Below are 23,690 nucleotides of genomic sequence, written 5' to 3' on the forward strand. Positions count from 1 at the left end.
GTTATCTCAACGAGGGAGGAAAAAAGTCTTGGATGGTGGGGATGTGACACTGTCCTCAGACAGTCAAAGGATCATCATATGGAGTTAGGGATTTGAGTTATTGTCACAAGAACAAAGAATAATGAGAAGCAGTTCCAGGAAGCTGCATTCTGTTTAAAATATGAAAGAACGTTCCAGAATGGTCCAAAAGCAAGATAAGCTGCCCTATACTCTGCTGCAGCTTACTAAACTTTTCACATACATTACCTATGTGAGGTGGACATAACACCTTTTCTAACGGAGAGAGTTGTTACTTAAAGTTCATATTTAACTTTTATGCATTTGCCTTACTTCCCAAATTATTTCTCTGCAGGTCTACAACTGAGTTAAATGTGCAGTGCATATTTGATCACTGTTTTGAAATGTCACTAAGAATATGAGCATGCTTAAACATCATGTGAAGACAATAAATATTAACCTAAAACTCATTTTCTGGAAAAGAAAATTTTCCCCACCAGGCTAGAAAATAAATACTTTTCATTATTTCCTTAAAAAGGAACTGACTTCCTACTTTCACAAGCTCTCCATACATCCCCTAAGAGAACCATGGTCTTTCATTTGCTACAAGGTGAAGAGGAAAGGTCCTGACTGTCAGAAGGTCATTCACGACAGTTCCACTTCCTACTTTGCTTTGGGAAAATAACCTATTAAAGCATATAACAGGGACCGGCCTGGTGGTGCAGTGGTTAAGTTCTCACGTTCTGCTTCTCAGTGGCCCAGGGTTCACCGGTTCGGATCCCGGGTGCGGACATGGCACTGCTTGGCACGCCATGCTGTGGTAGGCGTCCCACGTATAAAGTAGAGGAAGATGGGCACAGATGTTAGCTCAGGGCCAGTCATCTTCAGCACAAAGAGGAGGACTGGCAGTAGTTAGCTCAGGGCTAATCTTCCTCAAAAAAAAAATTTAAAAAATTAAAAAAATAAAGCATATAACATTAAAAAAAATCAAGTATGTACCTTAACATTTAACCCTGAACAAACTAAAACTTAGAAGTAAAGGGCACTTTTTGCCCTATTTTAGTTATCAATTGTCAGTAAAAACACTACTCCCTTGTAATCTGTATCACTGACAATGGGAGTATGTACAAAAGGATAAAAAACTTTGCGAATTGAGGGAGAAGATGAAAATTAGATGGAGAAAACCTTACTCAGTATTTCTGAGAATGGCTAAAAGAGGTATAGAAGTTTTGAACTTTTCGTCATCCATAAAATGAAGGGGGTGGATTACATTAAGTTTAAGGGACCTTCCATCTCTAACATTTCTAATGCACAGTTCCCTCAAAAAAAAGAAAGCCAATAAGTATTATCATCCTTAATAATAACATTGTCCTAAGGGGGAAAAAAGCCTATCTATAGGGCAGAGACGATTTCCGTCAAAGGAACAGAAGTGTACCACACTCATCAGTGTGACTGTGTGACGTGTAGGAGACTCAGGAAGTCTCCCGCTTCAGTCACGGTACGCATTTTGTTTCTTACCACAACTTTTGTAGCTTGGGCTGGTTTCCACTGTACAAGTATGACTCCACCACACAGCATAAAAACCGAAATCCACTGTAATTTGCTGAGTGTCCGGTTTAACATTAAAACAGTACATAAAGCAGTACAGGGAATCTTCAATTGGTAGGTCACCTAGAAACAAAACAATGAATTAATGAATTTTTAGTTAACATTAGTCTCTGACACAAATATATTATTTTTGATATCATTAATAGAATTATGGAGAAAAATACTTGATAATGTGATAAAGGGTTAATAAAAATCTCCTCACCAGGAAAACCCTCTTTAAATTCTACGCTTTTCCTGGTCATGTACTCCACTTACCTGGTACACTGCTGCATCCAGATTGCTGAGAGCTAGGAAAGCCATGTTGTTCTGAACGGCATACACTAACGACGGCACACTTAACTTCATCAGTTCCTTGGGGCTCCCCAAGACATTTTCTATCAAAGACGCCTTGAATCTACCCAGACTGGCTGTTTCTCTTTGGAAATTAAAAGGGGAAAATGAGAAGTGGGTGAGGAAGAAGATTAAAGAGCATCCTTTTGATAAGATTCCTTCACACACAGGATAGCTATATTGTGTTAAGTCCACTGACGTAATTTAGCAAACTTGTTTTAATAACTTTCAACTAATTTTAGATTTATTAAAAGAAACATACCAACAACGCATCCTCATAAAGGAAAAACAGTTACAAGTTCTATTCAGGAAAATATAACAACAATTAAGTTTACCATCATCAACCTCTGGTCAAAGCTCCAGGAGTTTTTGAGTATATTAAATAATGAGATAATAGGAAACCAGAATTGCTCATATTACCTATAAAAAGTTAACTGCCACTTTGCTATTACATCAAGTTCACCCTGATTATTTTTTTAATTAATCAAGTTGCATATCCACTTTTAAAAGTTTTTCTTTTATTATAATAGATTTAAATTGCAAACGAAAGAAAACAGCTTTGGTAATTAGGGCAGTTACTTGGGATAGGAACTGAGCAATTCAGGTCAATATTTGTAAATTAGTTCTGTTATGAAATATAGTAGACAGTAAATCTTTAAATAGGTATTCTCATAAAAATCAAGTACATATATGTACAATTTTGCAGGAAATCTGAATTATTTCCTAAAACCAACAAAAGTAAACTATATTTGTAATGTACGTAAAGCCTACTTCCTGACTCCATATTACTCATGCATGCTCTTAACTGTTCCCTTCTTCCTCAGGAGGAACTAGCTATCTGGCTCATACTTGCCCCTATTGTAAATCTGCTCTTTTATTTCCTGCAAATAAAAATAAAACAGTGTTTTATAATGAGCATGAACATGAAAAGAGTATTACAGGGCCCTAACTGCACCTCACACTGAGAGAAGACGTGATGCTTTGTTGGGGAGATGGATCTGTTTCAACTCAAAGTTTATCATAATCACAATGAGCCTCTATATTTCTGGTTAACATATTAGAATCAACAGTCATTAACTGAATTTTTTTCATATTTAAATAAGGTGAACTAATTGCCCAAGTCCTGAGAGGGAGCAAAAAGTCCATCATGTCAGGCTGACTTCTCTGCCTATCCCCTGTAGAACACTCCAGCCCCAGAAAGTGCTTAAGAAAAGACAGGAAATGTGGCCTAGGCCACAGAAACAAACAATGTCTTTCTTAGTTACAGATCTTCCTCTTTGCCAAATTCAACATGCTCTACACCACAATGATAAATCTATATGCTGAAAAGTAATGCCCACAGCCTGATGGGAGACTACAAACTGCATCCAGAAGAGAAAAAGAATACCAAAAGATCACTCTACTGAGAAATGCTATGTAGTAGAGTTTTCCAAGTGTCCGAAGACTGGCACTTTAAACTTTTGACTTTTTTTTTTTTTTTGGTGGGGAAGATTGGCCCTGAGCTAACATCTGTTGCCAGTCTTCCTTTTTGCTTGAGGAAGATTATTGCTGAGCTGACATCTGTGCCAGTCTTCCTCTACTTTTTGTATGAGGTATGCCACAACAGCATGGCTTGATGAGTGGGGTGTAGGTCTGCACCTAGAATCCAAACCTGCGAACCCCAGGCCACGAAAGCAGAGCGTGCACTTAACCACTGTGCCACAGGCTGGCCCTTTAACTACTATTTAATGCAAATCTAAGATGGCCTATATACTTTCTTGACATCTCAAACAGCATAAAGAATAATTTTTCAAAGAATGTTTTCCCTCAATTATAAAATTGAAGAAAAAATTTAAAAAAAGAGATCAAAATTAAAAAGAATCACAGGGGTCCAACTCAAAGAACCACCTTAACAAAGTGTGATGGATTAGAACATTTTCTTTAATGTCCTATTGTCACTAGTAAGCATCATATGATAGCAGAGAGATAAATCTTACAGACTTTGTGAAGTACAGGTCACTGCTTTCACTGTGCTATTACTTTTAATGCCCTTCTAAAATACTGACCTAAATACTAATAAAGCTTCAGAGTGCTACCCTAAGGAACTACAGAGAAGTACCTGTTTGTATCCGTCTCCCACATTCCACCTCCTTCCGTATCCGTTTATCGCCCACATAAGATTCCTCAAGCTCTAGTCGAGTGGCTATCTCTCCTTTCCCTAATCTCTGGCTATGGGCAATGCCATCTCACTCCCACCCCTTAGAAAGACTCTAAGCCTTCAGTAGTATCAACTGAATTTCTGGCTATCCAGAGACAGAGTCGGTCTTTACCACTGCTTCTTTTTGCCCTGTCAGAATATGGGCTCCTTAAGGAACTAACTGGTACTCCTAATAACCACCATGCCTGCACCAATAATCAAGGTTACTGTTGTTCTCTTTTCTCCCCATCACTTTTGTCCTCCCTTATCTCTTCTCCCACACTTTTCAGCTTTCACATAAAAAGAAGGGCCTATGAGACATCACCAGCCAGTCTGCGGACTCCTCTCCTTCAGCGTGGCAGACTGGGAGAGCACAGCGTGCTGGATTGACCTTCAGGTCTCTGGCTCTTCTGGCTACATCCTTGCCTAGGCCACAGAAACAAAAGACGCCCTTTTTGTTGGAGGCTCAGGAATGACTCTCTTCACTGCCAGGAGGCTTTCGTATCTTTTTCTGGTTCCTTCTCTAATGCAGGTATTAGAGAAGCCAAGGGGTACCAGAAAGCCAACTACTGGAGTGCTCAAGTTTCACTGTAGTGCCCTAGAATTTTAATACAAAAAATAGCAGACGATGCTAAAAGAACTTGTAAAAGAAATCAAAAGCTCAAGAATAACAAAAACATCGGAAAGAAGAATAAAGAGATTTAGGAGATAGAAAGAATATGTGGGAATCTTACCACACAGAAAGTTTTTAAGGAGGTCACTGATTTCAGTATTAATCAGATTAAATCCTGCTTAATTTAACCTATTTATTAAGAATACAACTCTTAAAGCTTGTAGTTAGCTTTACTCACTAAAATTTAAAAGAAAGCAATAACAGCAATATATCTTCCAGAAAACACTAGTAGTCATCCATCCTTTTGTTTTACTATTGAATAGACAAAAATAAATGATCAAGGGGCTGCCCCCATGGCCGAGTGGTTAAGTTCACGTGCTCCGCTACAGGCGGTCCAGTGTTTTGTTGGTACGAATCCTGGGCGCGGACATGGCACTGCTCATCAAACCACGCTAAGGCAGTGTCCCACATGCCACAACTAAAAAAGGACCCACAACGAAGAATATACAACTATGTACCGGGGGGCTCTGGGGAGAAAAAGGAAAAAATAAAATCTTTAAAAATAAAATAAAATAAAATAAAATAAAAGATTAATGATCAATTCTAAATATACTACAGCCTTGAATATACTATAAAAAGGAACACATAAAAACCAAAAGCATTTTTTCTTCCATTTTCCTGCCCTCATATTTTCTTGGAAATCAAATCCCAAGCACTTTAATGAGTACCTTTTGCTAAAAACAATTTGTTAAATTATATAAAGATTGCTAAATAAGAGAAAGCACGTATAATCAAAAAGCATATACTAATTTTTTCTTTAGATATAGTCTTTCCCCTTAAATTTCCTATTTAAACAATCCGTTTGATTTTTAACACTAGAATAGAATCTGTGCAATCTTTTATTACTTGAGGAAATGCTAAAGCTCCGAGTTGACTACAGAGATTCCACTGTCGCCTCCCCCACTAAATTTCCTATCAACCAGCTGAAACCAATTCTTTCTGACCTGTTTGGTCAAAAGTAGGCCTCATTCTTCCAATTCCTGATCTGACGAGAACTACTGGGAGGCATCAAATCCTTGGCTAGGTTACCAAAGCACAATGCAAAATGGCACACAGCAGAAGTTACTAAGGAGCTTAAGAAATTTAAATCTTGGGGCTGGCCCCATGGCCGAGTGGTTAAGTTCGGGCACTCCGCTTCACAGCCCAGGGTTTTGCCAGTTCAAATCTTCAGCGTGGACGTGGCACCGCTCATCAAGCCATGCTGAGGCAGCATCCCACATGCCACAACTAGAAGGACCCACAACTATGTACCAGTGGGGCTTTGGGAGAAAAAGGAAAAATAAAATCTTTAAAAAAAAAAAAAGAAATTTAAATCTTATTTACAAATTTATCATCTGCATAGTTAAGTATAATTCACTTACATAGAAGACTTGGGGGACCAGGTATAAAAACCAATACGGTCATCTGAGGACCAAAATACGCATCACATAAGGTACGTGACTTTTATTTCTTCTCCATAACCCTAAACCCATTACAGCATGGGTACAAAGAGGCAGACAAAATGTAAACCCAGCAAGAGAAATTGAATAGGACTGGCTAATCTATAACCATAAGTATTTGACAGCTACATTAATTATTCAAGAGAATACTGCAAAATAGTAAAATAATTTTCTCCAGTCTTATATGGATAAGTAGTTTAAAGATTTATGATTCATTTGGTTTATGACTAAACACACCCAAAGGATGTGTACGTTTACACATCTGCTAGGTTTATTTAGTTTTTATAGACTGTGGTAGATAGCAAGCAACAAAAAGCTGACTTTGTTCTATGACACCATGAAAGTGTTTTCACTTCCCTCTCTTCACAGTACGAATGACAGATTTAAATCTAAACTGTCAGTTTTTATAGCTAACACAGCTAACCAGCAATTCTCCTGTGAATTGTAGTAGTAATTAGTTGTATTAAAAAAAATCCTTAAATGTTATATTGTTTTATTTCAATCAGATTATAACTTAGAAATTGGTAACATATAATTCAAATATTTAAAAAACCAACTTATTCACATATAGAACTTTTGCAACATCAAACTGCTAATCCACTCCCATCCCCAAAAATAGGATTTAGTAATTTCCTTTGCAATTTAAGTGATCTTGTATAAACATACATGTGTACAACAGTGTATTATATCTTTGTTTTGTAGCAGAAGACTGTCAATAACCCAAATGCTCATTAAGAGAGACTGGTAGATATAATATGTCCATATGATGGAATACCATGCCGCTCTTAAAAAGAATGAGACAGGTTTCTATGTACGGACGTGGAACCATCTCTAAGATAAAACATCAAGTGAAAATAAAGTAAAGCAGAGCACAGTGTATACCATATACACACACAGTGCCCCACAGTCTTGTGCACGTAACTAGAACTCACCAATTAATCAGACCACACAAACTTAAACCTTATTTATCAAAGTAGCTATCCATTAATTCTTTCCCACTCCCCCTTTTTTGTAACAGTTCTAACAACTTCTGATTGATAAGCATACTTTCACATTCCAAAAGTTACTGGAAATTTTAAGTAAAATCAACAAAGATAAGGAGAAAGCCCAAAATTAATTACAAACAAAAACCAAAAAACCTTTCAGTTTTTACAATGAATAACAGAATTACACTGAAGGAGAAAAGGAGAACTAAGCCAAGTATTCTAAAACCTAGTCTTTTTACTGTTTGCTCTAAAACTAACAGCAAAAAGAACTACATAGAAATACTGAATTTTAGTTAGTATGTGTGTTTTTTCACAGCTGTATGTTAGAAATTCTGAAAGTAACTATTATGTATTCCAGAACTGAGCAAATACATAAATTATGTGGAGGATAAGGGGTGCCAGACTCCTCACCACTGGAGAAGGGAACAAATATGGAAAAGGAGAAGGTTATGATGACCTCTGTGGTGTTGGATCAGAACTGTAGGTGTCAAGCAATATATACTCCACTGTCATACACACATGCATATCTCTACATGGACAGAAATACAGAAATAGGTAGGTGTGTATGTACACACGTGTATTTATTTCCTTGCTCTGTCTGCTGGAAGGGCCTAGAAGCAATGACCCCCTGGGAGCAATGTGCATACCTGGTGTCTAGATTCTGATTTCTTAAACACTATTCTGGGGCGGGTAGGGGGGAAGGAACAAGGCTTCTTGCAGAAATGTATGCTTTCAGGACTCGGACAGAGAAGTACAAAATAAGCCTTGAACATCCTGCTATGCTAAAAAGAAACTGCTAAAGATTGATGGAAATATGTAAATAAGAAACAGGAGGAAGCTTGAAGATCCCACTGTTGAATCTGAGACAATTTGAGCATCAAAATAAATAAAGATAATAATGGATTCCAGCCCATACAACAAAATAATCCACAAATCCATGCTGAGAGGGACACGGAGAGGGAGAAGGGGATAGAAGGGAAAGTGTCTTAGAGTAGAATGCCAACTAATAAATGTACAGGGAAGGATGGAATTAGGAAATTACCATTTGGCAACATCAATGGACAATAAAACTATCCAGTGAAAGTGTGATGAGAAACAGGATATTTACTTGGTTTCAAAATATCTCTCCACAAGGTATTTATTAATTCAAAGAGAAAACTCGTAACTTTATGTTGAGAAACGCAGCAGGCACTAGCTTAATCAAGAAATCAAAGTTTAATCACCAGTAATAGGGCAAATAGATATTATGTGCCTCAGGACATGCTGCACTGAGAAGAACACATCATTTGTATGACATTCCTGGGGGGAGGGGGAGGACATGACAGGACACAGGGACTCTAGATTTATTCATACGAAAGCATTCAACAAACATAAATTTGAGAACATTCTACAAAATAAATGGACTATGCTCTTCCACAATGTCAAAGACATGAAAAACAAAGATGGAGGAACTGTTCCAAGTTAAAGGAAGCTGGAGATATGACAACTAAATGTAAAGTGTGATTATCTGACTATTAAAGGACATTAATGGACAATTGATAAAATTTATCTAAGCCTTGTGAATTACGTAATAGTATTGTATCAATACTCATGTCTCAATTTTGATATTTTGTGATTATGTAGGAGAATGTCCTTGTTTTTAGGAAATATGCACTAAAGAATTTAGAGACAAAGGGACAACTTGTGTAAAAGATACTCAAACAGTTTAAAAAAATTATACACACACAAACATACATACATAGAAAGAATATGATAAAACACACATGGGAAAATGTTACTTGGAAATAAAAATTTAAAATAAGAGAAAACAAAAAATAAAATTATTGAAAATTGCTGAAATGTCTAACAATGCTACAGCAATGGTTATCTTTATCCTTGCTCATCAAAAAACTGCTCAATTATTTCACTGTTCTGAAAGGCGCATGATTAGAAAATTAGAGATCAGGGAACTTGATCACTGCCAATCACTTTCTAGGTAGCTTTGGCAAATTAAAACTTCCCTCAGCCTAAGATTCCTCATCATAGAAGATGAAACAGCTATGGCAAACAGAGGTACGAGAATGAAATAAAAATTAGCTGTATTTACCTGCAGGTTCCCTCACCTGTTTCTAATGGGAGACGGGAAAGAACGTTTCCTCAGTCCCATCCCACTGGCAGCCTGCCATTCTCAATAGCAACAATCCTGAGCGTCTGAAGGCAGCAAATTTAGTTGCTGCAATCTTAAAAGAGGATGTTTGGCTCTTTACATAACACATTTTGACAGGGATTAACTGTTGTTATTTTAGAGTATAGTTATTTGCTTTCTAAAGAAAAGAAGTTAGATATCTGCTCATTAGGTTTTCAAACATTCATTTTTCACAATAGTCCCCAAAAGAGGTATTATTCTTTGGTTTTTCTCAGGCGATTTTAACATAACTTTATATATTATGGCAACAACATATTTTAAGTATGTTCCTCATATTTATCGCCCAGTTTTCCTTGAGATCACAACAAGGTATGCATTTCTCTGCCTTCCGTTCTTTTACCACAATCTGAAAGATGTGTTTTTACTTTTTGCTGAAGAAATGTAAATGAAATCCATGATCTTTGCTGCCCCAATATGTATTAGGCACTCCTCACTGAAACAAGTCTGTGAATCTTCTAAGAAGTTAAATATCCTAAACACATCAGGGAGAAAAATTTCAAGTGAATTCCATTTATAATTTTTTAATTAGCTCTTTGTTAAATATTATAAATAAGTAGGGGAAAGAAAAGATCTGGGATTAAAATTAAGCTATTGCCTTTCAGTGTTTCAGCCTACAGAAGTTTTACAATACCAGCAAACCCATGCCTCGGGATGCAACCCATACTCCTACCCCAGGGAATGGGGTCTCAGCCTTTTGACCTAGATTGCCATCATGTCTCTGTCCGAATAGGATTCCCTAGGTATAGAAATTCCCTACCACCTCAAATCCTGACAGAGACTGGCCTTTCATTTAAAACATGGGTCTGGAGGGGGTGGCCTAGTGGCACAGCGGTTAAGTTTGCATGTTCCACTTCAGTGGCCTGGGGTTCGCCAGTTTGGATCCTGGGTGCGGACCTACACACCGCTTATCAAGCCATGCGGTGGTAGGTATCCCACATATAAAGTAGAGGAAGACGGGCACAGATATTAGCTCAGGGCCAGTCTGCCTCAGCAAAAAAGAGGAGGATGGGTGGCAGACATTAGCTCAGGGCTAATCTTCCTCAAAATAAATTAATTAATTAAAAAATAAAACATGGGTCTGGAACCTTGCTGATCCATTTGGTCAGGTCAGATTCCTTAGACAGAGATTACAATAATTAGTTCCTTTCCAGGCTCGAAGTTCTCACACAAGAGATGAGTGACTAGACTTGAGATCTCCAAAGGGCCGCCATGAACTAAGCCTGGAGCTCCAACTGCCTCCGCTTAAACTCCTGGGACCTGAAGGTTCTAATGTGGGCACTGACTGAGGCTATGCTTCCCCTAGCCTGCTTAATACAGGTCCAACGTAAAATTCTAGGATGCTGCCTCAGAGCAGACTGACTCTTGATATTTCGTAAACAAGGTGACTTCCCTTTGTCTAAACATACTGCACTTATTATTATGTGTTCCTCTTTATATTAGTTCTGTGGTTTCTCATTATACTGTTACACACACACACATACACACACATATATGAAATACCTCATAGGTGGAAATAATTCTTTATCTTTCACTCTTTTACCATTCCAAGAAGTTAACATTTTTACAGATGCCCTCTAAAAGTCAACCATTTCTTGCAAGAAACAAAATATTTCCTTGCTATGAATAGCAGGTATTCTGTTTCTGCCAATGTGTTTTGAATAAGCACATCATAATCTGCCAACGTTTCTCCATAAAAATTATATTCACTTCAAAATCCAGTAGTTTCAAATGCATTTCACTTCTTTCATGTTTTGTAAACTTTTTTCCAGTGGTTTTTCCACTTAGAAACTCCATGTGTTTTAAATGATTCTTCTTCACAGCCAAATTCTTGTTAGCCATATACTATCAAATGCCAACCACCAAAACTCGGTACGTCATGATTCTTTTTTTTGTGAGCCTCTACACTATGCTGGTGACAGACAGCAACTACTTAGTGATGATGATGATGAAGTACAGGATTTGGTTTTCCACACTGTTGCTATTTCATCACAATTATTTGTCTGGTGAATTTTTAGAAATTTTTGTGCTTTTAGTTGATATAATTTCCAAAAAATTTCCATAAAACAAACTACAACTGACCATATCCGTAACATCAAATAGCTGAAGAATAAGAAATACTATATACAAGCAATGCAAAGCTGGAAAAGCACTGAAATAAAACAAAAAGTCTATGCAGGTAGCTTGACAGAACACAAGCCCAACTGCTGAGTTACACCAAAGACCTCATTGTTTTTGCACACTGGTTTTTAGAAATTCGTAATGGTTACAAAACAATTGACCCATGATTTGATCTTACAGTTTAAAGTAACTGATTTCATGCTTGACAGTCCTAGTTCATTTCTGAGTCAAAATTTTTCCTCCTTATGGAAGTCTGGGAATAAAGAGAAGAAATGTGTTCCCCTGTCTCTCTTCTTACCATAACCCTATATTTGTCTTAAAAGAAGCTAAACCTTAAATTTTGTTAGGTTACTAACTCTTAGGTTGTTATATGGAAGTTGTTCTGGGGTTTTAAACAGAGCCTTGTGCCTTTGGAACATCGCCTTTTAAAGCGTCTCATTTATCTGACATTATCCAGAATGAAGAATCTCCTAAAGAAAGCTAAATTTCCATAAAAATGAATCTGAAGTAAGAAACTGTGAAAGGCCTGAGATTTTACCCTACTTGCAACCTAACAAGGTAGGCTGTCACAGTATCTAGCCTCAAGTTATTTTTCTGTTCTTTTTTTCCCTCCCCAAACCATTTTTAGAGTATTTTTTTCACATCGTTATTTGTAATCATGTGTGTGTTTACTGGTTTATTTTGTCTCTTCCACTAAACCTAAGTTGCACGCAAGCAGAAACCATATGTATTTCATTCATACCTGTATATCCAGCTCCTCTTATAACACTGCCACATAGAAATCACTCAATAAATATTTGTTAAATGAAGTTTAAAAGTGTTTTAATGTATTTTGTTTCTACCTAAAAGCCTGCACACATGCTATTCCTCACTGGTTCCCCACTCTCACCAACTCACATCTTAAACCTGTATGAATTCTCACCTGACCACATGACCCAGATGGGTCCCCATCTCATAACTCTTTCCCCAAGTAATTTCCTACAGGATTTTACTTAATTCTCACACCCCCATATTATTTTCTCCAATTAAAAAATGAAGAAACTAAAGCTTACAGAGGTTAAGAAATGTGTGCAGAGTCATAATTCCAGTAAGTCTCAGATTAAAATCAGGTCTGTGTCACTGCAAAGCCCTCTTCTTAACCCCCTCTCATATACCATCCTGAGCTAAAACGATTCCCTTATGATGTTACAGATGCAAAGCCCAGTGCTGCCACATATTAACAGGGTAGGACTGAAGAACTTCAGATGCTATACAAGCAAAACAGGGGTAATTATAGTATTTACCTAAAAAATGCATAAAGACTAAATGAGATCATTAGTGAAAAGCACTTAGCATAGTGCCTAGCACTTAACACAGGAAACACGCACGAAATGTTAACTATTATCATTATATTCCTCTGGAACAGCGGTCAGTAAATTTTTTCTGTAAGGGCCAAATGGCAACTAGTTTAGGCTTTGTGAGCCATACAGTCTCTGTTGGGAACAAACAGGCAGCAAGCTGGATCTGGCCCATGGGCTACAGTGTGCCAACCTCTGCTTTAGGGCAAAGTTCTCCAATCTCAGCACTACTGATATTTGGGGCTGGATAATTCTTCGTTGTGGAGGGTTGGCCCGTGCATTGTAGGATGTTGAGCAGCATCCTTGGCCTCTACCCACTAGATGTCAGTAGCATCCTCCAAATTGGAACAACCAAAAATATCTCCTAGGGAGTGAAATCGCCCTGAGTCAAGAAACACTGCTCTAGAGCAATCAAACATATAAAGATGTAGCTTGAACTTTCTAATAAAGAAAATACCTTAACTAAGTGGAAAAATAATAATTTAATACACTAAAAAGTATTTATACTCACTTAGCTAAAATTCCCACACTTAGCAATAACTTTATAACTTCTGTGATACACACGGCTGTGGTTGAAAAGTAGAGTTCTTTGTCTGATGTCCTTGTGTATCTTAAAGCTATGGTATAAGCTGCAGCCACCAGGGTCATCACTGTCAAGCAGTATAACTTGAATAATAAACTGACATTTTCTGGAAAATATGTGCAAAAAAGATATTATTTAGTAGACAATATTATGTATATAAGTTAGTCAACATTATACTTCAAAATGCTTTCCAATTTCAAGCACAAAATATTTTACATTCCATGATATTTAAAAATTTATTTCAAAACAATACTTTCCAATTACATGAACACAAACAAACATACATACAGCAAATACAACTGACTTTAAATACCAACTGTTAGGGACAGATTTTGTTCCTGAGGATTGCCTCAATTGCAAGATTATGTGGTATACCAACTCTAGTTTGGGATGTTATAAATTACATATTTTATATATCTTTGTAATTCAAACTTATGAAAGCAAAGCACAAAAGCAGGATAAACAGAATTACAGCAATATATATTCTAAATTTAAAGACAGCAGAAAGAAAATAAAAGGAGTTATTGAGTGATAAAAGTGGAGCTTAATATAGAACTTCATCACAATAAAAAATAAATCATCTGGCCTCTCATTTCATAGCATTATACAAAAAATATTTTGGGGCCGGCCCACTGGCACAGCAGTTAAGTTCACACGTTCCACTTCGGTAATCCGGGGTTCGCTGGTTCGGATCCCAGGTGCGGACCTATGCACCTCTTGTCAAGCCATGCTGTGGTGGTGTCCCACATAGAAAAGTAGAGGAAGATGGGCCAGTCTCCCTCAAAAAAAAAAAATTTTCATAACACAAAGGAGAGTATTAAGAATGAAGTGCTGTAAAACTTGAAATGCAGGAAATACATACAACTTACACACACTCAATTTAAGAACTGCTGGCAAGTATATCTGAGCAGCAGCCAACTCGGGCAGCGCCAGTCCAGCACTTTCAACAAAACTGCGAGCACTGGGGTACAGGTCTCCCTCATACTTCCTCACTCCCAGCCCTGCTCCGATACTGCCACCACCCAAGGCTCAAACGGTTTCTACATCTCCCACCACTCATCCCCCAGCACTCCTTAATCTTCTTTCAAATCTTCAGGCTCAGGTTAAACAGGAATCAGCAAATTTTTTCTGTAAAAGGCTAACAGTAAATAGTTTAGACTTTTCAGGCCAGAAGGTAAAATCAAGGATATCACGTAGGTATTTAGGTAACAAGAGAGAAAAAGTCTCACAATTTTTTTGACAAATTCAAAATATAGTAATTGAGTACAATGCTTTGTAATATAGGTCTACTATGGAGAATAATGGAATTCTTTTTGAGGGGTAACATTTCACTTCATTGGTCTTCAAAGTTAGTGTTCCAACAAATCAATCAAAAATGTCCGTCTGTAAACACGATTCTTAGCTCTGAGCCATAGAGAAATAAGCGACAGGCTGGATTTGGCCTGTGGGCCACACTTTGACCACCTGGGTTAAGAAACAGAGGGACACAGGGTGACTCTGGACTGCTCCTGTAACTACATCCTTGCGTTAAGTATGCTGCTCTTCTCTGCTTTGGGAGCCTAACCACAATTCAAAGACGACTTTCATAGGGACAGAAAATAGGAGTTTCAAAGAAATTATCTTTAGATATGGTAAGGTAGGAATTTACAAGAAAATAGGTCCTTTGACATAAATATTTTCCCCTGAGTAAATTAAAGAATTATTTGTAAATTGTAGGCAAATTTTAAAAATTACATCAGGTTTCAACTAAGAAGTAATACGGTATAACAGAAGAAATAGAGCTTATATCTGCCTAAACTTTCTTTCCAAAAGACCTGAGGAGCCAAAAAGCAATGTTCATGTAAAAGGAAGTGAAGGCAATCACTACAATACTTCCTTTGTTCTAAAACTTTCCTACACAGGGAAAAATGTATGATTTCAAAAACAAACAGCAATAACACCTGTATTCTACAGCAGAAGCACTTCCCATCTTCCAGATAAGGGTGAGCAAACTACAGCTCATCTCATTTTTCATATGGCCCACAAGCTCAGAACAGTTTGACATTTTTAAGTGGCTGAAAAAAACGTTTTAAAATAACCAAATAACCTTTTGTGACAAGTGAAAATTGTATGAAATTCAAATTTCAGTGTCCATAAATAAAGTTTTATTGGAACACAGCCACGCTCATTTGTTTCCTAACAGTCTATGACTACTTCTTTGCCCTGCAACAGCAGAGTTGAGTAGTCATGATAGAGACCATCCAGCCCTTTACAGAAAAAGTTTGCCAACCCATGTCCCAGATTATCCACAGTTTCATAAACAAGAGAGGTAGGACTGCCAAGCAAAAACTACTTTATTTTAGCTGTTATATACATTCCTGATTCCAAAAACAGTATAGTGGATGTTTAAACACTAAACCAAATATTTACAGCCTACAAACATATTCTGACCTAGAATTATTATTGTCACCAACTTTACAAGTATACCCATTTGCATAGTGATTATATGGGAATATCTATTATATTCTCGAAAATAACTACTGATCTAAATGGAAGAGTAATTAAGTAAGTTTAGATATTTGTAAAACATACAGGGCTTGGTATGGAATACCATTTTAAAAACATATATAAACTTTTAAAAAATACTTAATGCTTTTAAGTATTATTTTCTCTAACTTCAGTTTAACATTAGATCAAAACATTTCCTGTTTACTCTATTAACAAACTCTCCAGTATGAAATTTCAATTATTAGCAATTTCAATTTTTTCAGGGTAGTATCAAAAGTCCATGACACATAATCGATGTAAATTTTGCTCAGTATTCAAATCACGCCCAAGGCCAGTAACTGTACACCTAGCCCACAAGTCAACTGCACTGTTGAACTGGCACTTCTGCACTGTTTTCTGCTTCTCACAAAGTTCCCATTAGCTCCCACAAATTATCTGTTTCTGTGTGGAAAATGCAGCTCCAAAGAAATTTACAGTCTGAAGTTATTTTTTTCAGGTATATTTTACTATATTTTAAAGGGGACGTTGGGGCCTAGGGCAGGCCACCCCAAAATATCCCATAATAGCATATTGATTATCTTGAATTAAAGTTACTTGAGAAGCAAAAAGGGCATTCTGACCCTCCTGGTTCTGTGTCCCTGAAAGCAGGAAATCAATCTTCCATGAGAAATGAGCTCGCCCCGCATCCTTATCACCAGAGCTGGGGGATTCAGGGCAAGAAGCCACATAAACAAACCTTGATAATTTACTATCTCAAGCCTATACTGTAGCCGCCCCTGACACAGGAGGGGTTAATAATCACTGGAAAAGGCCTGCCAACAAACTGAGACCCAGAGGTGAGAAGGCCAGTTAGCCAACGACGGGTAAGACCTCCAGGGTGGGGCAACCTAAGCCAGGCACAGTCACCTGGGGGCACAGATGGAGACCCGATATCGGGAGCAGGAGGGGCCGCTGCCTAGGAGGTCTTGCATGCTCCGAGATAAAATATACGAATACAGCAATAACATGATAATATCAAAACAGAGGCCGAGGGAGGGCTCCTTGAGAAATCACTGAGAATTCTTGGCATTCGCTAATTACCTTGTCCAGAACACCTGAGTATGTTTAACAGATGTAAGCTATGTATAGATTGAAACGTTGGTTATAATAAACTCAGAGTGGCCATCAGCCCTCTCCGCATCTATCCTGATGTATACATTGGATTGCAACACCAACACATACTCTGCAGAAATTCCTCACTAATTACGTGCCTCACATCTAGGTTTCTTTGCCCTGTCATCCCCCACAAATTTATGGTTTCTTTGTGTAAAAGATAGATATACTGCCTGCTGTGTTCACTCTTCAAGCATCATTTCTCTATGATCTCCAATCTGTACGTATTAAACTGGATTATTCTCCTGTTAATCTGGTCTTGTGTCAATTTTGTTAGTAGTCCAACCATAAGAAGACAAGAAGGGAAAAAAGGGGATTTTCCCTGTCCTGACAGGGACATTATCTGTAATACCTGAGAACCTGGAAATTCAGGAGGTCCCAGATAAAGAAGCCCTCTGGGGAAGACGTGGAAGCTATGGAAACTGCTATTTTGTTAGTATTACACATTTCTAGTGGCCATAACATGACTAAGGCACAACAACTATGCACTGGCAATAGGTCTAAATCTATAAATTGTAACTATTTCAGATAATGATTTGACTTCTGTAATTTTGAAGTTTCGCTCATCATTAATCTTGCTGGTCCCCATTCTATGTTAGTTATCAAAACAATTCTATTTTTTTTTCCCCTTTACTTCCTGTATTGCTACAAAAAGACTCTTAAGGTTGGACTTATTTGAAATGGGAGAATGCATGAGAGAAGCACAGGCACCTGCAGACAATGCCCCTGGGCAGGGCTTGAATGATCAACGTGGCTCCCCAAACAGGAAGATCATCCGGCATCTATGCAGAAACCTATTCTTTAAATATTTGCTCAACATTGAGCTCAGAGGTGAAGCCAAGTGTTCTATGAGAGAAGGGTGGAGAAAGAACCCGGGCGGGGCCCAGTCTCCCCTAGCTACTGCTCTAGGGTCCAGAAATTCAGCTCTGGTCCTAACTTACTACGCTGAGCAAAACAAAAGTGCTGCGGAGTTATTCAGACTCACCCTCACGAAACGGCAGTTAGTCATCAAGTATTATTACTCTGACGTGCCATCCCTGGGCGACGGGGGATGTCTCTCACCCTCTACCCCAAATACGAATGTGTCCCTTCTCACTACATACAGCACCCTCCTCGGGAGGCACTCTGTTAACGACTGCCGTCTCCGTCCCGTTCCGGCTTCAGTGCCGTTCCAGTGCCCGGTGACGCTCTCCGCGGCTGTCCCTCGGCCCGGCCGCCGCCCAGCCTCTGACACCGAGCATGCCCCCAAGCCCCCGGGCATCCGCAGGGCAGGCGCGCGGGAGAGATGCGGTCCTCCCGCGGGGCGATGCGGTCCAGCCCGCTCCGGGGACGCCGCGGCCCGGACCTGTCGGGGTTCGGTTCCCACCCACCGCCAGCTCCCGGAGGCCGGCGGCCTCGGGCCGACGTCCTGCCCTGCGCGGAGCCGGCCCCGGGGCAGCAGCCGCAGCGGGAGCCCACTGCCCCGCGCTCCCTGACCGGCGAGGGCTCCACACCAACGCCCGAAGCCCGCCGCCTCAGCCCGGCTCCGGGGCCCCGCGGGCGCGCAGGGGTCTCGGCCGCCGGCAGGCGCGAACACGCGCTGACGCTAGCCGGCCCCCGCCCCCCGCGGGCTCCCCTGCCCGGCAGCCACGGCCTCACCTCTTGGGACGGCCATCGTCCCCCGACAGCCCCGCGCGGAACTGACGCGCGCCCCCTCCGCGCGCCCTGCGCCGGACACCGGGGACCGCCTCCCGCGGTCATAGAGACGACACCCCTCGGCCTAGAGCGCCTCGCCGGCCGGCCAGCCCTCCACCTCCCGCCCAGCCAAGCTCGAAAATTAGGCTCTGGAATCCGAGCTACTCCCGAAAATGGGAAGACCAGATAGAAGAGAGGTTTTTACGACCGAGTCCTTGCTGACAAGTGCGTAAAACTCGGTTGGAAGGCGTTGTTCTGTAAACTACAACTCCCGACCGGCTGAGGAAGCCGAGTCAAGGGAGGGAGCGCTGCCTTCTGGGAATTGTAGTCCTCACTGAGGTGATTGGGCAGCAAATAAGGATTTGAGGTTAGACCGTGATTCATAACTGTCAAAGCTGTTGTAGAAGCTCCCAGAACTCATAAAGTAACAGGAACTACGTTCAGCAGCTTTTATAACTTCTGCCTCGCTCATTACCTTCCATTACCTTACCTCTTATTTAAACTTAATATAATTTATATTACATATTGTTCAGCAGTCTTGTGCCTGTGTCCTTAATCGTCAGCACTGCCATTGATTATATTTACCCAGCCAGACACTGTAACTATGTGATCTTCACACATTGAAAAATCTTCAAAAGTATTAGACGTGTCAACAGGCATTTACTTCAACGGCTATAATCTCCTCTTTCACTAGAGGATATTAGCAAAAACGATGTTAGAAATAATTCATTGGCAAAATAAAAGGCTTTCAAGATATGTGGATTGGTTAAAAATACAATAAAGGTACCTCAGCCCTTACAAGAACAGGGGTACAAGATTGTGAGATGTTCAGCAGCCTACACGTTCTATAGCATGATCTTTCCACAAAATGACTTTAGAGTTTTGAGTGGTTAGTTATATGCCATTGTCTTATCGTTAATATACATTTAGATATATCTATTCTATTAACACTATTGGAAAATTTTGCGTGCTTTATTAGCATCACAGCTAACTTTGTAGAGTTAGACATTTGATTAATCTCATTTTGAAATATGTTGGACCCTCCATCTACCTAGTTGTATGTGTGGTTGCTGGTGCTAACCAGCTCTTCTTGTAATTGGTACATTCCCACTTGTGGAATTAATTCTTCAGTTCCAGTGTATGTTCTTATACATACACTTAAACAGAAAACTCATATGTGTCCTTGAAATTAATTTTAAAAATTGAAAATATTCTCTCACACCTTCCTTTTGTTTTACAGCTAGTGCTTTGTACAGTTTGTTTATTTCCTCCCATTTTGGGGTATCATTATAGTCTTAACTTACTTCAGTTAACTATAATTATTCTCTTTTTGATGCTCAGGTTGTCCAGTACGGCCCTTGTAAGCCTACTCCTTTCTTTAAGTCTGCACAAGATTTTTTATTTCTGACAACAACAAGAGGTTCCAGGCCAATCTTGATTCTTCCGTCCTAGGTTGAGGAATCAACTATAATTCAAGGAACTTTGGTTCCTTCTGGTGGAGGATAGCATTACACACACACACACACACACACACACACACATGAACTAATCACAATTATGGTGGTGGGTGAAATTCTGTTGGGCCATTTTTGTGGCATTTCTGGTTCACATAACATATCATGCTGATGAACTCTACTTTTCTTATAAATTTTCGTTGTCCACAAAGACTTTCTACTCTCTTGGCATGAAGCTTAACTAGATTTTGATGCCTCTTGTCCTAACTTGATCAGCCCAACTTGATTGCCAGGGACAAACCTATAGTCAGAGTCAGGATTATTGACCCATTTCAGTGAGGGAAAATACACACCAGAGGAACAGGGATATCTTAGGATACAAAGGAAAATAGAGTTATAGAATTGGGGGAAGGACAGACTCAGGTGAAATTTAAAGGAAGCAGTGTTTTGAGAGACTCAAAGCAGGGCTGTGAGTAAAGAAGTCGCCATCAGATCTGGACTGCACAATAGTCTCAGGATCCTGTTTCTTGGAAACTATAAAGTTATTATAGATGTGGACTGTTGTATTCAGGAGCCCCTTAAATGAAGATTGCACGTAGGTTGGAAATTGGGGCTGCTTCTTTGTGTCAAAGTGACTTAAATCCTCCCAGTAAGAGTGGGGTGTTTCACTCTTACTGATAGAATTTCAACAGCAAGTTTCCTAAATAGTGTATGACTTAGAGAACAAAATTTTTCAGTGAGTTATAAATTAGACACTCAAAAGAGGGGTGGTTGTTATACTTTACAGCTGCAGCATATCCTTGGCAGAAATATTTCCTGTTAACTTTGCAGCTGGCAATTCTGCTTGTTATCCCAGCTGAATGAATGGCCAAGCAGATATTTAGATTCTTAGTTCGAGCTAATTTTTACTTTCTCATTCTGAATTATCCTAAATCTTGGAGGAAAAACTCTTGGCTTGATGTGTTTCTTTTATTTATGCCTAACTTTCTGTACAACCCTGGTTAGTGCAAGCAGCAGCAACCTTCAACATGTGGACCACAAGGTCATTTGCCTGATAATGAGCTAACCTTACAGTGCCTCAGGCAGCTATTGCTGTTGCCATTTGAGACCCTACTGATATTCCTGATTGTCACTATCAAGCTGCAGTATTTGCCCTGCTCCTTTCTATCTCTTCTCAAGCATCAGAGCTACCCTAGTCTCAGTGAATTGTATAAAAGGAAGCCCAGTACTTTATCCAATGGTAATAAAGTAAAAGTGTGAATTTAATCAAACAAAAAGCCTGTGCAATAAGCAAATACTAAAAGGCTTAACGAGGTTATAGTTAAAATCAAATATGGTAGCTATAGAACAGATTATTAAAAGTGCTAAAGTTTAAAGTATAGTCAACCATTAACCATGAGAACATGGAGATAAATGCAGATACCTAAACACAATTGTTTCCCTGACAGTTTAAGCATTTTACTCTCATTCTGCTATTAAATATCCAAAACCAATTTGCTAGGTTATTGTTATTTTAAAAGAACTGTTTCCTATGGTGTAATATTACTAAAGACAAGCCAGAAGAATTGTTGCATTTTATAACCGAGAAGATAAAAAACCACAAGGAGATGATGTAAAATTGAATATCTTCACTAGGAGAGGTAAATATGAGTAATAATCATCAATATCTAAACATTTCTTATTTGGGCTTAACTCTCCCTTGCCTCTGTTTCCTTTTTTAGTTACCATAATCTCATTTTCCTTTTCCTGCCAAACAGTCCCTGAAATGTAGTCTGTACTTATTTCTACGATTTTCTGCTTAATTTGCTGCAATCTTATTTCTACTCAAGCCAACTCTGTTGAAACAGAGCTCAGCAGTTGCCTACTCCATTGACCTTTTCTCCTTCCTCATCCTCGTTTGTTCATTCATCAGACATTTATTAAGAGCCATAATGTGCTAAGCATTATTCTAGGCACTTACTGAGAGCTAGAAAATAGAAAGTGGGGAAAATGAGGATGGGAGTGCAGTAGAATGAGACATCGGAGACTCTCTCCTCCCTTGGCTGACATTGACAAAGCTCTTCCATATAAATGCTTTATGTGTGGTAACCCATTTAATCCTCTTGACAACCCAATGAGTTGGGAACTATTATCATCCCAACTTTTATGATGAAGAGACTGCAGCAGAGAGATATTAAGTAACGGCTAGTAAGTAGCAGCCCTAGACTTTACTTCCATGACAACAGAGATTCCTTTATGTCTTTTTCTACTCTTCTGACTGCTCCTCCATCTTATTTCGTCTCTTCCTCCTCATTTCATCCCCATTCCCTTGGAGCTGAACTCCCAAATTATCTCTATCCAGCTCAAATTCCGGCTCTGCCTTACTATTTTTGTCATCCCTTAAACTCAAATTTTCTAGTACCGAACACGTTATCTTTTTTGACCAAACAGTTCCTCTTCCCAATTATCCTTGGTCTCCTAGGGTAGAAACCCTAAGGTCATACTTTCCCTTCCTGAGATGTGAGATCCCCTTCATTAAATCTCACCTTTGCCTTATCATGTCATCCATTACCACATGCCCTAGTTCTTGCAACAGCTTCCTAGCCACCTTCCCCACTCCAGAATCCCTCTCCCACAATTCATCTTCTTTCAAGAATCTGCAGTGGTTTCCTAATGTCCTACTATGGAAAGCAACATAGTCCTCTGCCTGGCTTTCAAAGTCCTACAAAAGCTACACAAACCCTGCTTATCCAGTTTTATTTACCACCACTTCCCCCAAAATAATCTCCATTTCCCTCTCTGTTTTTCTCTCTCTTCTTTTCCAATAGCTATTTTGATGTTCAACTCTTTTCAACTCCCCCCTTAACTGGTAAAATAATCACTTGACCAACGCCTTGCTTCCAGTTTGTCCTTTCATTCATTCCTGTTTTTTTTTTTTCATTCATTCATATAACAAGAAACTATCCAAATGTCAGGGATATAAAAATGACTAACACACAGCTCAAATCTCAAGAAATTCACAATCTAACAGGAAGAATATAGACAAACACATACACATCTATTTACTTTAAGTGCTATAATACGAGTATAAATGGAATCCAGTCAAAATCCAAAGGAAGAAGAAATTAATTCTCTCAGAAGTGACAGGGAAAATTTTCCCTGAAAAGGTAAAACCTGATCAGCCTGTTTGAAGACAAACAGAATTTCATGGGAGTGTCTGTGAAGTACATTCCAGGTGACAGAGTGAAAAGCAAGAGCAGAAAGTGGTGGTATTAAAGACCAGGACATATTTGAAGAGTTCTGGTTCAATTTGCCTAATATGTACAGTGTGTATAGAGAGCATGAGAGGGGCAGAAAATGAAACTGGAAGATAAAAATAGATATATTTTGAAAAGTCTTACATAATATGTGGAGGTTTTACTTGATCCCCTGGGTAACAGGAAAGAGTTGTTGGTTTTTAAGCAAAGGGAAGTGAAGGTTTGGGGGAGGGGGCAGATGACGTGGTCAGATTT

General features: G+C 39.1%; 1 protein-coding gene across 1 annotated transcript in view; it reads right to left on the bottom strand.

The window, feature by feature from the left end:
- SLC35A1 (solute carrier family 35 member A1) overlaps nt 1–18,844 on the bottom strand; it is a 28,388-nt gene extending 9,544 nt beyond the window's left edge. Inside the window, exons 1-4 of the mRNA XM_046676632.1 lie at nt 18,710–18,844; nt 13,361–13,538; nt 1,861–2,020; nt 1,516–1,668 (exon numbers count right to left, since the gene is read on the bottom strand). Of these exons, the coding sequence (XP_046532588.1) occupies nt 1,516–1,668; nt 1,861–2,020; nt 13,361–13,538; nt 18,710–18,725 (507 nt within the window). The 5' untranslated portion in view covers nt 18,726–18,844. The remainder of the gene's footprint in view (nt 1–1,515; nt 1,669–1,860; nt 2,021–13,360; nt 13,539–18,709) is intronic.
- Nucleotides 18,845–23,690: the final 4,846 nt, after the last annotated feature.

The sequence above is a fragment of the Equus quagga genome, chromosome 11, assembly GCF_021613505.1.
Source record: "Equus quagga isolate Etosha38 chromosome 11, UCLA_HA_Equagga_1.0, whole genome shotgun sequence".
Classification (NCBI taxonomy): domain Eukaryota; kingdom Metazoa; phylum Chordata; class Mammalia; order Perissodactyla; family Equidae; genus Equus; species Equus quagga.